General features: G+C 41.4%; 1 protein-coding gene across 2 annotated transcripts in view; it reads left to right on the forward strand.

Annotated features, from left to right (window-relative positions):
- Positions 1-15682, forward strand: part of MAF (MAF bZIP transcription factor) — a 242625-nt gene that overhangs the window by 16465 nt on the left and 210478 nt on the right. For both annotated transcript variants that reach the window (XM_053399593.1, XM_053399594.1), the window contains exon 2: positions 2931-2992. In XM_053399593.1, coding sequence (XP_053255568.1) covers positions 2931-2964 — 34 coding nt within the window. In that variant the 3' untranslated portion in view covers positions 2965-2992. The remainder of the gene's footprint in view (positions 1-2930; positions 2993-15682) is intronic.

Here is a 15682-nt window from a genome sequence, read left to right on the forward strand (position 1 = left end):
CCACTTTTCCTGTATGCATTCCCGCCCCGCCCCCGAGATACACCGTTTTTTGCAAAGCAATTTTCTCTAATATAATGCATTTTTGTAAGCTTCTTCTACCGATATACACATTTTTATGCACAGTGTACCCTAGTTGCAAATGTTACCTGGCTAGAGAACTGCACTGCAAAATTCAGAAGCGCGTTCCATGTGTAGGATGGCTGTGCTTTGGTTTGTATATTGTTTTGTAAAGTGCAAATTAGGCAGGTGCAGTTTAAAATGTCAACTGAATCAACCCCCCCAATCCCTCCTTCTGACACCCAAAGCTCTAAATGTCCACTGTTCAGACTCTGCCTTTGACTGGAGCTCTGGACAGGCTGAAGCCATGCTCATTTCCCCCCATATCCTCCCCAAAAGCAGCCTGGAATGTGCCTTGGGAAGGGAACACTGCTCTTTGCCTGCATTCCTAGTTGCCTGCATGTATCTGCAAATACGTCTGTCCTTTTTTGGGGGGGGGCATTGTATTTAAGCTAATTGTTCCAAAGCATTACTTGCTTTCCCGTGTGATGGACCTATTGTCTGAAGCCATTTCCCCCAATATCTCTTTCGATATAACCGCAATATGTATTCCCATTGGTGTAATTAATTTAGTTGAAGGGGAAGGGAAGCAGTGAGCAGGCCAAAATAGTTAAATCGCTAGATAGCTGAAATTAAATGTTAGCAATTGTGATTCCTAATAAATCCGAGTTTCATTTCCTCTTGCAGTGACTGTTTCACTTTGAGTCCTTCTGGAGTTTACAGCACATTTCATAGTTTTTGCCACCTCCTTGCTCACAGATAACGCAAACACAGGAAGGAGAATCGGTTATGCATTTGATGGAGGACCTTCTGCCGAGTCATTTTTATTTAGAATAAGAAAAATAAAATATTAGTTAGATCTGCTAAAATACAATATTTGTGTCATAGTAAATTGAAGATTTTCTTGGGGAAATGATTTTGTAACATAGAACCAGATGATAGGGGAAAGGGAAACTTATTAAATGATAACTCTTACAGCAATGCTGCCAAATTATAAAAGAGAGAGAGAGGTGATGATATCAACCATGTTAAATTAATAAATCTGTATTGCCTTATTTTACACTGAGCTAATGCAGCATTTCTTGGTTTTTGCCTCTCTATTAATACCCAATCATCAAGTAATTTTAATTGAATATTTGGATGCTGCAGAAGTCTATGTTGGGCTTTGATTTGATTGAGTCAGTTGTAATGCTAGGAGAGGGATGTCCTCTTTATAGTCTAAAGATAATAAAAGGATGCTGACCACAACACTTCTTGGATGCTCTTCAGGTGGGGTGGGGGTGGGAAAATTGAATACCTATCCCTTCCAAATGAATGCATTCATAATAGGATGGATTTGCCAGTTGGCATGAAAGCAGAGGTCATCTTGAGGAAAATGACACCTAAGGTCTAAAGGAGTCATCTGCTTTAAGAGATCCTGGGCAAGATGCCAAATATTGCATTTAAGAAGACGTATCCCCCAAGTTTTTTTGTTTTTTGTTTTTTTGTTTCGGTCCAAAAATAACACGGGAGGCAGGCAAAACAGGCATCTGGAAATGATCGTTATCCATCCACCCATTTGTTCATCCTCACATCGTCTCCCTGCAATGCACTATGCTGCACTATGTTCAGAATGCATTTTAATATTCTACACTAGCAAGCCTGGGTATTGGAAAGGATATATAAAAATAGAAGCCTTACTTTCAAAAATGGTATAGTGGACAATTTTTCTGAACTGGAAATAAAATATGGGTATCATATCTATCAGTTGTCTTTTTTCTTTTAATTTTTTTAAAGAGCTCTCAAGAAACAGGATTTATTTCTTGTCATGCTCTTATATACTCCAAAAATGGATTTATTCGCAACTGGGCTAGTTTACAGTATTTTTGCTGCTGTGTGCTTTTCCGTCACAGGCAGAGTTCATGAGGAAACATTGAATATATGATTATTTCAGGTACAACCCAGGATGTGCTTATTGCGGAGCAGTGACATTAATGGGATTACTCTGGGGTAAAACTGATTATGCATTGCAGTCACAAGCAATGCAGATGAGGTTATTCATGCTCAAATTTGCACCAGAGTTCCTTGTAAACTGTGTCCTTGTAAAGCTTCAGTCCTATAGGCGCTTACCTGGGAGTGAGCCTCGCAGGACTTACTCCTGAACAGACATGCATAGGATTTTACTGTAAATAATGTATTTCTCTTCCTCTAAAATAATTAGATTTTTCAATAAATCCTGCCAGTTTGAGCTTGTACAACATGAGAAATTCAAGGGGCAACAGTGTTTGCTGTTTACTGTTACACTGCTATGTATGTACATCAATTCACTATTCTTTTGTTCATTTACAGTAACACAGCTAATTATTCTGGCGAGTAGAAAATAAAAGAAATGCATTATGAAAAATTAAAGGCTACAATTCTATATTATCTAAGCTGGGAACAAGCCCCATTAAACTTAATGAGACTTACATCTGAGTAGACATGACGAAAGCTGCACCATAAAGGAACCTTAGCTCACAGCTTGGAGAGCAAGGTGTTTTGTTTTTGATTTAGCAATTTCCCCCTCCTATCTTTCTAGTTCTTTTTCTATGGCTTTCCTATTGTAGAATTGATATGAAAATCAAAGGACAGAAGTAGAAAATCCATTTCAGATAATGCTTAATATTAGCAGTGCTGCTGCTTCAAACAATGGACGAGATAAGGCTTGTGCATCAAAGACTGCAGTTGTAAATACACTTATTAGGGAGTAAATTCTATTGAACTTGCTTCCGAGTAAAACTATCAAGCATCAAGCTGCTCCTGATTTCTGCTTTATGTCAGACTAATAAAGCTTTATTTTTAAAAACACTTTTATTAACTATGTTTTAAAATTTTTTTTTTTTTTACTAAATTAGGTATCCAAGAGAATCTTCTACATCAGTGATGTGAAAATTCCTGTTACGTGGAGTCTGACAAGGTACAGTTTAATTTTATTTGCGTAGGTGGCTTCTGCTTTCTCCTCCTTCTTCAAAAACAGGCAAGCTGTAGCATAATGTAAGAGAAGAAAAATTATTGACCACAACGGAAGTGTCCCTGTTGATTTCCCAAAGCTGTGTGGAAGCCGCTGTGTTTTGCGTAGTGGGGACTTTAATGGTGTCTCTTCTCCAAATTTCCTTTGGAACTCCTGCAACTCTTTTGCCGATGTTATTCTGTGTGTGTGTTTTGTATATGAGTGCATTCCAAACTGCAACCAAGTGTGTGAATTGTGACAACTTCTCCTCCAATCCTATTGAGTATCCGTGCTGCTCCGTTTATGCCTACATCTTTTCTCAGTAAAGTATCCCCACCAGCACCAGTCCAGATACTAGTCATCTGTTGTTGCTGCTGTTGCACCCTGTGCTTGCTCTTTTCAAAGCATGAGGCAGGCTTTTCCAAATGAAATGCAAGTAAGCAGATGGAAGAGAGAGTGTATGAGATGTTTTCTGATTTTACTCTTTGATTCTTCACAGCATGCAATCCAGTTCCATTTCTCTGTTTACCTTGAAGAGGGCAGCTGCCCTTCTCCTTTGCAAGGGACAAGCTACACATTATGTTAGCCATGCACATGTGCCTTTGAGTGCAGAAGTGTGTTTTTTTGCTTTTAAATAAATGGCTAGAATGGGAGCTCAGATCTGGGTTGGAACCCTAGCACAGGAAGGGTAAGGGGCTCTAATCTCTCTCCCCACCAGCTGTGGTTTCAGTCCATATGGAGGGCCCTACATCTGTGATTTGCACAGGGGGGTAATAACATTGGAGTAATAATTTCCAACCTAGCAGTTCGAAAGCACACCAGTGCAAGTAGATAAATAGGTACCGCTCCGGTGGGAAGGTAAACGGCGTTTCTGTGCGCTGCTCTGGTTCTCCAGAAGTGGCTTAGTGATGCTGGCCACAGGACCTGGAAGCTGTACGCCAGCTCCCTTGGCCAATAAAACGAGATGAGCGCCGCAACCCCAGAGTCGGCCACGATTGGACCTAATGGTCAGGGGTCCCTTTACCTTTACCTAATAACTGTAAGTTTTTCCAAATCAATGTTGCAGGCATGAAGAGGAGGAGGAATTTGAACTAGGATTATAGTTGTGTGCGCAGCCGAAATCCCTTCTACCCCAAATGCAAGAATGCTGGTCTGAATTGCTTTTCCGCAGACCCTAAGGCAGTTTGTATGTAAAAGCGAAACCAAAGCCCTGCCCTTAAAAGTGTACCTACTAAAGCTGCTTGAGGATTTTGATTTCTGTGCAAACTGACCTGATATTCATCTCCTGATATTCATAACACACAGATTGGAATGTTACTATCCTTTGGATTTTGCAGTTCTCTGAATTTTGTGGTGCATTTCTTATCTAAAGAAATGCTCCAAAATGCTTTACAAGTTGTGTATTTTAGAATAAAATACATGTAGAAATGTGTCTATTGAGATAAGATGCATATTTAAATATATAATTTATGTGATTTAATATGTATTTAAATACAAATTTTCATGCATTTTTTTAAAAAAGGAAAATAGTTTAGAAACCGGATGGGATAGATTTATGAATAAAGATGTGCAAGATTACCATGGAACAAAAATAGATGAACCTGTCCATCCCCAACAGCCATGTAGCTAACATAATGTGCAGTTTGGCTCTTAGTCCTTGCATAGGAAGTGCAGGGAACTTTTTGCACTCCAGATGTTGCTGAACTACATCATCAACTCCAGCAGACACTTTCATCAACTTCATTTTTTTTTTTTAAATAATATTTATTAAGATTTTCAGAGATACAGAAAGAAAAAGAATAGAATACATTCAAAGCCTTCTTTTCAAACACCCTCTTTCCGGGACTCCCTCCTTCCCCCACCCCTACCATATTCCCCTATCATATTGTTGGCTCCACAAGTTCTCAGTTCTAATTAAAACTTAATTTGTTTAAACCATTATTCAAATTTAAATTTAAAATTATTCAGTCCTCACCAGTACCCTTAATAAAAGACAAGAGTTCTCTCCCCAGGGCCCACCCCCTTTCCATTCCACAATTTCCCCTTTTTTTTAGTGATAAAGACACCTCACACAATAAAGAAATAAGAAACAAGAAATAAAAAGTATAGTAAGTGAAAAAAAGCCAATTCAAAAAATAGTTGACAAGCCTTTGGATTCTAGTTCTCCCCCCCCCGTCCCCGGTTTAATTTCCCCCTGACCACTAATCCATATTGTCTGCCTGGAATTCTTAAAGTCCATAAATCACATTTTCCCCCCGATTCCTTGCTGGCTTTTTTCTTTTTATAATTATTTTTAAAGTTATTTTTAAACCATTTAATTTCCAATCTTTAATAAAGCTCCCCCCATTGTTCTTTCCAAGTTGTAGTCCAGTTTCCTCTTGTTCCGCTGCCAAAACGTTCTAATTCAGAAGTTTAGTAGGTCTGCAGGGATTATTGTTATTCAGGAACAAAAACATACGTTCAGTCCCTTCCTTTCTTCAATAGAAAATTCTATTGTTTAGCTAAACACCCTGTAGACACAATATTGTTTCCGTTTCGCAGCTTTCCCAGAAGATAACCAGTCCTGTAGAATTCCAATGGTATTTTTCCACTTACGACCTTCTTTGTAATGTCCCGAAACTCCTCTAGGGGGATTGTTGTAACTTTGTTTTCTCTAGTCCAAAAGTCCGATTGTTATCCATGTTTTCGCCATTTTATATCCAAGTTTTGACAAATTGTAACAAATTGTAGCAAAATTAACCAGCAAAGTCCTCATAATCAAGTCCTCTTTAAATTTCGGACTTTGACAGCTACTTTGACAGCTGTCAAAATCTCCTTCGCTTTTCGCCAGGCTCTCTCCTCAATCACCCCGGTTCCCAGGGGGGGGGTTACGTTTTCCTTCTCCCTCAATTCTTCCTCCAGCACAGTTCTTGTAGTTTCCCATCGTGGAATTCTTAGTTCTTATCAGCAATTCAATTCTTTTTGGACCTTGGTTTCCCAGTCCTTGTTTTGGAAGGTTTACAGTAGGGAGGGGGACTGACTTCCTTTTTGGATCCCCCCCCCGCTCGTATCAAATCCGAAAAAAAAATTCTTTTTTTCTCCTTTTAAACCCGGTTTCCAAATTACTCACGGGTTGTTGTTACAAATCCGAATTCTCAATGGAAGAAGTCAGCGCTCTCCGCCGGATGGCATGCGGCTTCGCTCGGCAGGGATAGCAGAGGACTCAAAGCACCACGCTTCTCCCCGGCACCCGATCCGTAGCCTTTAAAAAGGCTCCTTCACGAGTCGGGAGGGCGCTAGCAGTGCCAGCCGAGTCTCCATGTCCACGGCCTCCGTGGCCGTGGTTTTTAAGGGTCCCCGCGTCGCCGATGCGGTAGGACCCAGCCCCTGCCGAGCAGGCTCCCTCCGGAGCTCGGAGGGAGTCCGCCATTCGGCGATGGCGCCAACCCGGAAGTCCGACACTTTCATCAACTTCAGCAGACATGGTCTGTGGCCAGGGATGATGGGACTTGCAGTTCAACAACATTTGCAGGGCCAAAGTTTCCCTTCACCTGTTGCATAGGGACATCTTGTCTCATTGTCTGATAGGAACTAGTTGCTGTCCAAGCACCTGACTTCCAGCCATGAACACAGGTTGGTGGTGGAGGAGTGTGGGGTGGAGAAGCATCTATCTTGCCCCTTACTCTTGTGCATCTAGTTGTTCATTTGAACACCTATCTGAGATAACAATTGCCCCTTTTTGCAGTGTGTGTGTGTGTTTATTTTCATAATACCTTCAATATGTTTGGTGCTTTCAATTGTACAAAAATAGGTCTCTGCCCTGAGGAGCTTACAATCTGTAATTCAACACAGGTCAGATAAGTGAGGAAAAGAAGGGAGATGGAGGAAAAGAGGGACATAAAATGCATTTATACCATCAAACTTCAATGCATATTCACAATTTCTGCTTTGTAAAGCACAGAACCATGTGAAGGAAAAAGAAGTGATAACGGGGAACAAGAAACATGAGGACCAGTCCCTTGCACACACCTTCAGTTATTGCGGTGGGGTATCTTTGTGGCCAGCTCTGCTGAGTTACGATGCACTCAGTACATTTGGAGGTGGGTGGGGTTCATATCCTTATCTGCGGGTGATGTTTAATATCCTTGGACAAATGCACTCTTCCTTAGCTTGTACACCTCTGCATTTCTTACTTGACATGTCTGAGTTCTGTGGACAAGACTGAGCCCCATTAAATAAAATGGGTTTGTTTGTTTTGCTTTTGTTATTGGGGTAGAGGGTTCTAAACTTCAGTTTGTGACTTAGGGATGCTTCCTGGGACATAGCACAAGACCCTCTGATCTCGCATGCACATTGTTTTCAACCCCTTCTCTTTTTAAATTCTTGTTGTTTGTGCCTTCCTTTCTCTGCACACTTTAGGATCAGAAATGCATGTGGCTTGTGGAGTGGCCTCACAATGAATTAGCTTTTCCAATTATCAATATCCCTGTGTACGCCTTGAATTATGCAATCTCTTACATTAGTTAGGAATGCTGGCTGCCCCGCTCCTTTACTTAGTCAGTAAGATGCTATGTTTATATACAGTACCATTGCTTTCTTACGTTCCCCTAAACAAAATGGAATTAAAATTATATTTGCCAGCGGGTTAATGGCATAGCAAAAATCTTGATGGTATGTTTAAAAGGACTTGCTTTGGAGCAGTGAGTTGGCAGGTTGTGATTGCGGAGACATAACAGAAGTGGGTGGGCTTGCTGTCCTTATGCTTCAATGTATGCTGCCCCATTGTAGTTACTCCATGCTTACAACAGGATATGCTGAGAAAAGACTAGGGGTGGGGCACCTGATGCCTGGGGGCCATATGTGGCCCTCCAGGCATCTCTCTATGGCCCTTGGAACTCTCCCCAGGCCATGTCCCTCACTAGCCCTGCATGTTTTCACTTGGCTGGAAGATGTTCTCGAACTCTGATGCCTCTGGCTTCCCTAGATGGAGGCTAAAGAGTGTGTGTGAGTGTGTGTAGAAACTAGCCTACTGTCCATAATTGTTGCTCCACCCACTTCTGCCTCTGACCCCGCCCACCACTGGCACCTGGCGCTCAGAAAGGTGTTCAAAAGGGAATGACCCTGGGCTGATAAGGTTCTCTACCCTGGCTGTATAGAGTGTTGGAATATTGACATAACTCAATTATCTCCTGTGAAGCGGTAATGTGTCATCTCACAGTAAAAATGTGAAAGAAATAAATGGTACGGAAGCAGCAGAGAATGTGCATTGCAGTTCACAGATGTTCACATATCATTGATTCAGGCTTGCAAAGAAGTCAATAAAAACTATTAACTATTCCTCCTGCCTTAGTATACTTATGGTGTAGTAAAGTGGATATGAGTGTTGGTGCTTGGAACAGAGAGATTTGGGTTGCTAGCCCCACACTGCTGTCAAGCTCAATAGGAGTCCCGGGGCCATCTCTCAGCATAAGCACAGTAGCAGAGTTTGGGTGATCCCAGCGCTTGGCTCAGATGTGAACAAGCCCTGAACCTGTGCAAGCAGTTCTGTCTTCCATCCTTTGTGCAACCTGATAAATGAGCCAGGAAGTCTTAAGTGAACCAAGTCACCAAAACCAAGAAATCACTGTCAGTAGCTTCACACCAAGCCTGGATATAAAGCCATGGCTTGACATTGGCTTCTTATCCTGCCTTGTTCCAAAGCTGTTAGCTGTAATACCCCTTTCAGAAAAAACTGGAAACAGTAGTTTCCACGGGAGAAGTGTAGGTGTCATGTGCATCGCCACAATGCCTGTTCATATTTTGGATTGAGTCAAGATACCCTCATTCTTACCAGCTCAGTATATAATATATTTATGGAACATTGGTGGCCTGAAGTCGTGTTTGGCTTTTGGAGAGAGGGAACCTCTCTCCCAGTTGAGAAAATGTTTCTGTGCCTGATTACCCACAGGTGATTCTCATGTCCATTTAGTACATGATTACTAGGAAGTACAGGTGTGTCTCCACAGCAGAAGGAGATGGTAGAGTTTTGAGCTGTTGGAAAGGGCTGCCCTACTCCCTGTGTGAAAAGCACTCTGCAAGTAGAAGACTAGCAAAAAAGTGAGTAATAGAAGTGTTCTTCTGATATACTAGCTTTGTTGTGCCTTTTGTTGTTAATTTCCAGGGAAGGTTTTGCATAGGGGAACATTCAAGAATGTGAGCCCACCTGGGAGTCTGAAGCAGTACAGCCTATGTTTCTATCTCCAGAACCTGCTCCAAATTTGAGGGGACGAGTCCCGGGCAAAGTGCCACCTGACAGTACCCTTCCTACTCTGTGGGTGGCTAGGAGCCACCATTTATGTTTCCTACAGGGTCTTTGATACAACGTTGCTGCATAGGATCTTGGGGAATTAAAGCAATGGCTTGCAGGCTTAGTTCACTGGCATGACAGGGTGGGCAGAGTAGGTATTCTGTCCCGCCCACTATGCCAATGAACTATGCCTGCAAGCCACCGTTTTTAATTTCCTACAATCCTATGGAGCAGCGTTGTATCAAAGACACTGTAGGTGCTGGTGGGTCCAGGTGGGCCCTCAACAGTTGCCTCAGGATGTTGGGTGGTGAAGCCAAGCCTGACTACTTAGGCCAGATATGGGGAACATGGTGGTGCTGAAGTACAACTCCCATTAGCCCCAGCAAGGACAGCCAAGGATGGTGGGAGTTGTAATTCAGCAACTTCTGGAGGGCCAAAGATTCCCTGCACCCGCCCTAAGTGCTCTGCATGTGTAGCTGAGTTTTATGCCCAATGGAACTGTGTTTAGGACTGTGGGCTTTGTCATTAGCAGAGTGAGCATTTGTTTGAATACACCTGATCTGCAGTAAAGCGTTTGTACATTGCAGCTGAGGCTGCACGGTGATTCATGCTAGAAGAAAAGCGTGTAGACTCACAGCTCTTGCTCTGCTGCAATTAAGTCTTTTTATTTAGCTTATTTTCAGTTCTCTGGTGTTTTGTCTTCGGGGAGGGAGAATCTGTAGAGTTAATGTGCACAGGCCTAACCTCTGGCTTTACAAAAACCAAACCTTCTGGGGAGGAAAAAGAGAACCGAATCATTTCACTTCCTCCTAAATCCTGGATTTAGCAATTGCTGACCGATTGGTGTTGCAAAAGAGATTAGCACAAAAAACCATGTAACTTTGAAACAAACAGATATTGGACTGAGGAAGAGTTAATGAACTTATGTGGTGAGGTTCAGATTGTGCTGACCCCTATGGTAATATTTCATATAAGGTTACTGTTGGGAGAGAAATCAAATTTCAGCCGTGAATGTGATTGACAGGTGGAAGCGAGGGAGAGAGAGACATCTGGTCAGATGGGGAATTTGGGAAAGAGAAGGACAAGTGGGGGAAGTGTCGGTGTAATATTAGGAATAATAAGCGTAGATATGAAAAGCCCAATACTTATACTCTCCAGAGGCATGCTTAACTTTATTCTTAAACTACCAGTCTTGAACTTGTCCGACTAAACTGCCATCAAAAAACAGACAAAAAGTATGGAGTTGGATGGTCGTGTTGCTTATTTTGTGTCTAATTTGACTTTGCTGGAAAAAGAAAACTGTGTCTGTTTGAGTAAGTAATGGCTGGCACGAAGCATCGAAAGATGAAAGATGAGTGAGGCAGTAAAAACCACTGGTTTTTAGCTGGAAAATATGAATGAAGCAAAATCAACCTTTCCTCTGTTTCATGAATGATGTGTAGTGCATTGGAGACTCAGTGAGAGAGGGAGAATTTAATGCAGAGGTTGCAAAATAAATAATAGTAGTAAATATTTAGTCCCTCCCTGGTTCTATGATTGATTTATCTCTCCATTGTATGGAGTATTTTTGGAATTTGAAGGTCCGTAGATAATTAATAAATATGAACCGAACTGTAATATTGGTTTGGATTATATTGGCATGTTAATTGTAATTGGTACGGGCTAATTTCATACCTCCCCACCTTCTGGATTTTATTTTTAACCAAAGAGATACTATCTGTGTGGGAAAGTGAATTGGTATTTTGGAATTCTGTGTGTGTAGCATGGATGTTGGACTGGGAAGAATAGTGGCAAGAGACTTACCGGTAATCCTCTCCTAATGTTCCAGTTTCCTTTTTTAAAATGCAGGGTTTTTTATTTATGAATAAAAAAATACAAAAAATACAGAGAACATGTATGTATAGAAAGTTCATATTAATTAGGAAAAGTTTGTTCTGGAAACCTATTTCTTATATAGAAGTATCTCTTTAATCTGTAATCTAATTTATTTAAAAAACCTTTTAGTTTTATGTGTGTCTATAACGCTGTTCCATTCCCCTCCTTTATCTTTTAGATATCTCTGAAATCTTTTGGATTTCAAAATGTCTGAAATCATTTGGTATCTATGAAATCTATATTCTATAGAGGTAGATTTCCAAAGAAAGAATGAATATGAGAGTCTGAGTAGAACTGAGGTACTACAAGTTTTTAGAATTGGTTATAGAGATAAAGTAAATCTCATTCCTAAACTTGAATTTCACCCCTCAGTATTATTTTCAATATAATTTTGCATCTTAATCTATTTTAGTTTTTCATTTGCGGGATTTTAGTTTGTAATAAAGTACACATTTCATCATTTATTATGAAAATTATTGTGCCAAGATATACTTTAAAATGAAAATGAACCTATCTAGAAATTAATACTTTACACAGTGTAATTCTAACTTATGTCTACTCAGAAGCAAGTCCCATTGAATTCAATGGGGCTTATGCCAAGGTAAATGGGATTGGGATCGCTTTCTTTGGCAATCAGCTGCAAGTGTTAATTTAAGCAGCGTGTAGGTTTCCCTTAGTATAAAAGCAACGCCTCTTTGGCATCTGTAAGGAATTTAAGATTATAGACTCAGTGTTCTCTTTGTGCTCCATATTTTTAAAGCTTTTTAAAGCTCTCACATACTCCAAAATGTATAGGGTCACATAAGCATCAGACACGCATATTAGTCTGTATACATATGTATAATTGCTAAAATCCAGTGGGTTTTTTTCTTAGTAGGTGTCGCAGCACTGTAAAGTGTTGTGCATAGTGCACGAATGATAAGATCAGACCCATTACTGTGTCTCTCTTAGTGGACGTCTGTGCAGAATTCTGCCAAGCACAGATGTATAGAGGAATCCCATGCAGTTTCAGAATGGATTTTTGTAATTTCACTTCTGTATTATCAAGTTGTTGTGCACGCCAAGGTAGATGTAACACACAGAATCAGAGTGGCTGCTGACGGTACTATGCTGTTGCAATGCATATCCATCCTGTTTTTATGTATGTATTTGCCTACTTACATATTGTGTGACTGCACGTCCACTTTGGAACCCCTGGCCCATCCATATTAGTCAGGTGCCTTCACTGCATTGTTTTTGGCACCTGCTAAAAAAGCTTTTTTTGTCCCAGCAAGCCTACTCAGGCATGTAATTTTAGCACACAAAGTAAGTATAACTGTTTTAAAATTATTGATTTAATTTTATATCCTAAGATGCGTATGTAATTTGTTTTTTATTGGTGTTTTGAATGGATATTTTAGGCCATCTATTGCAAACCACCTAGAAGTCTTTTGTTCTTGTAAGCATTTTGTGGAACCAATAAACAATTGTCACTTTCTGTAAAAAAATGTATCTAAGCAGCTTACAAACACAATATCAAGCATGTTGTCAATCATTAAAACTAAATATGCAGAAAGATTTCTAAAGGCCTTCATCCAACTAAAAGAACATGACCACAAGCAGGCCATAAACACAGCAGTATGATATAAGTAAAAGACAAAACAACAACAACCCAGGCCTGCTGGAATGGCTAAGTCTGGTGCCTAAAACCTCATAGAATTGGTGCCAGGTGTGTTTCCCTGGGGAAAGCATTTCACTTTGTGGAATGTGCTGCTCAGTCGGTAGAGCATGAGACTCTTAATCTTAGGGCTGTGGGTTCGAGCCTCACACTGGTCAAAATATTCCTGCTATTGTAGGGGGTTGGACTAGATGACCCTTGTGATCCCTTTCAATTCTATAATTCTATGATTCTACTATAGTACATGATACTGTGCCTATATTTCATGGCTCAGGTTTGAGAGGGTCCTTGGCAGAATGCCAGCAGGTTCCCCTGCTGAACCACCATTAAAATTGCCCACATTGCCCTAGAGCAGGAGTGGGGAACCATTTTCACCTTGAGGGCCCCATTTCCTTATGGACAACCTTCCAGAGGCCACATACCATTGCTGAGTATGTCCAGCCACAAACCACTCTCCAACTGCCTTCCAGGCAAAGCAGAAGGTATACAAGGGTACACTCCTGGCAGGTAAAATAAATGGAAGAGGGCACAGAGGAAAGCCACTTAGGGACGTGGCTTGAGTGTGTGTCACCTGGTCAGAGTCTCAAGGGCCAGATAGAGATGCTTAGAGGACCACATTTGGCCCCTGGGCCTGCCCTAGAGCATTGCCATTTTGGGAGCATTGTGGGAAATGAGAATGGCCACGGGAACCAGCCACTTTGTGAAAGGAGCCCAAGGCAGCCCTCAGCTGTAGGTCCTGTGCTGGGGTTTAGTCACCGTGCCCAATAATTGAATCTTTGTGAGTGGCTTTGGACATTAATTTTATTATTATATCTGGATCCTACATAATTTTCTTTTCTGTGTCTCCCTTTGGCTTACTCTGAAAATGAAAAGCCTTTGATTCAGAACATAACTGGTGGTTTTCCACGCTGCCCTGGCCAAATTAGGACAACTGGCAAGCCACATTTATTGACCAATAAGCTGGGTTTCTACATGGAAGGTTTTAAGTCAACATGACCCCTTTCTCTCCCTTTTACTATCTGTCTAGGGACTTAGGCAATGAATTACTGAAACTGGCACAGGTAAAAATGAATTTCTTCTGCAAATGAAATGTGATTGGATTTTCTTTTTAGTGAGCTGGCATCCGGAAACTGATTTGGTAACACGTCTCAGGTACACTAAGGGAATGAAGGTAAAGCACTTTGACGTCACATAGTGAAAGCTATTACATAAATTAAATTTGTCATTCTTCTGTTGGTTTTATCTTGCTCTTGTGACCTAATGTTGCCACCGTGTGTGTATGTTAGGTGGGTGGGGTGGCAGATGCTGGTCTGCTTCCCAGAGCGAGCTGACAATAGTCCTGTCTTGCTTGTGCACAGTGATGTGGCTTTTCCAGGAAGATTGATAAGAATGCAAGGCGAGCCTTAAATAGTGCAACCTAGTGGATTCCTATCTGCCTCTGAATTTGGCAGTAGCTTGGCACAAAGCAGGGATGAGGTGACAAGAGGGTACTCAGAATCCCCTTGCCGTACTTAAATCAAAATAGCTAACACCAACCAAAGTGCCCCCAGCTTGGGACCTGGGTGAGCATGCGGAGATCTTTGCCTGTGAAATGGATACAGCAGCCTAAATGTCCCGTTCTGTGTATATACAGGCAACTGAATCTTATTTCAATACAGTATGGCCGTATCTTGTGCTGGAGTTACGTTCTGGGGATGGCAAGTATGCCAAATAAATACATGTGTCCAAACCATCCCCCTCATGTTCATCCTTTGCTTCCAAGCAAGGCTCTCTGCCTTGCTTTTGGGGGCTCTGGGACCCTCTCAAACGGGATCTGGGAGGCTTTTGCGAGATCTCACAGGGCTGTCCAAGTTCTCACGAGGGCCTCCCGGAGTCTGGTAAATGAAGCAGAGAGCTTCTAAGCTCTCCACCTCACATACAATTAATTTTCCCAATTTAAACAGGTCAGCTTTCATTTCTTTCTTTTTAAATAATATTTTATAATGAGTTTTCATAATACATTACAATTAAAAAACACACTAATCTAAACCAAAATAAAAGCAAACAAAAGAAAGAAGAAAGAATAATGCAAAGTCCTCTCTCTCAGGTAAATCTTAAATCTTATCTCGCACATAAGCAGGTGGATTCTCCCAGGATTCACCTGGTAAGATGCAACCGAACTGTACCGCTGACCTGACGGTATCGTCTACTTCGCTTGATAGCGGCAGGCTACCTTAGGGCAGGCCATAGGGCACACTCAAAGCTCTGTCCTCCAGTGCCTCACTGCAATTTCCTGCCCCTCTCCCCCAGTATCTGCTGCCTGAGGTGGCGCTCTCCCTCAACCAAATGGTAGAGCCGGTCCTTGGACGTTTTCAAGCCTTGGTTTGCCCTTGAGGGCTCTGGACATTTCCCTCTCATGTTTGAGTAATGTCCTCTCCTCCTCCTTTGCTGTGGACAAATTTAGATCTTCCAAGTTCTCTGGATAACTTGCCTATTGTTTCATTGTAAATTATGCTGGAGAGAACAGGACGGTTAATAATGCTTTCAGTAACCACAGAGTTCAGTTAAATATCATCTCCCTTCCTTTCATACAATAGTTGGGCTTTTCTCTGTTCCCCACTGCTGTGCTCATTCAGTCATACCTTTTGACTGTTTTCTCTTTCTTTTCTTGTATTTTGGCCTTGTGCTAAAAATATAACCTGACATCCAGTATCTCCCCCCCCAAAAAAAACCCCACTCACCCAGCTAAAAAGGTGCCCCTCTTATTCCTGGACTATAATGTCAGTTCCACCAGATCAAAGGCTGGGAACATAAAAGTCAAGATCTATTATTTATTTCGCAGTTTGCGTCAATGATGCTTTTTGCTTTCTCGTGATACTTG

The sequence above is a fragment of the Podarcis raffonei genome, chromosome 8 (genome assembly GCF_027172205.1).
Source record: "Podarcis raffonei isolate rPodRaf1 chromosome 8, rPodRaf1.pri, whole genome shotgun sequence".
Classification (NCBI taxonomy): Eukaryota; Metazoa; Chordata; class Lepidosauria; order Squamata; family Lacertidae; genus Podarcis; species Podarcis raffonei.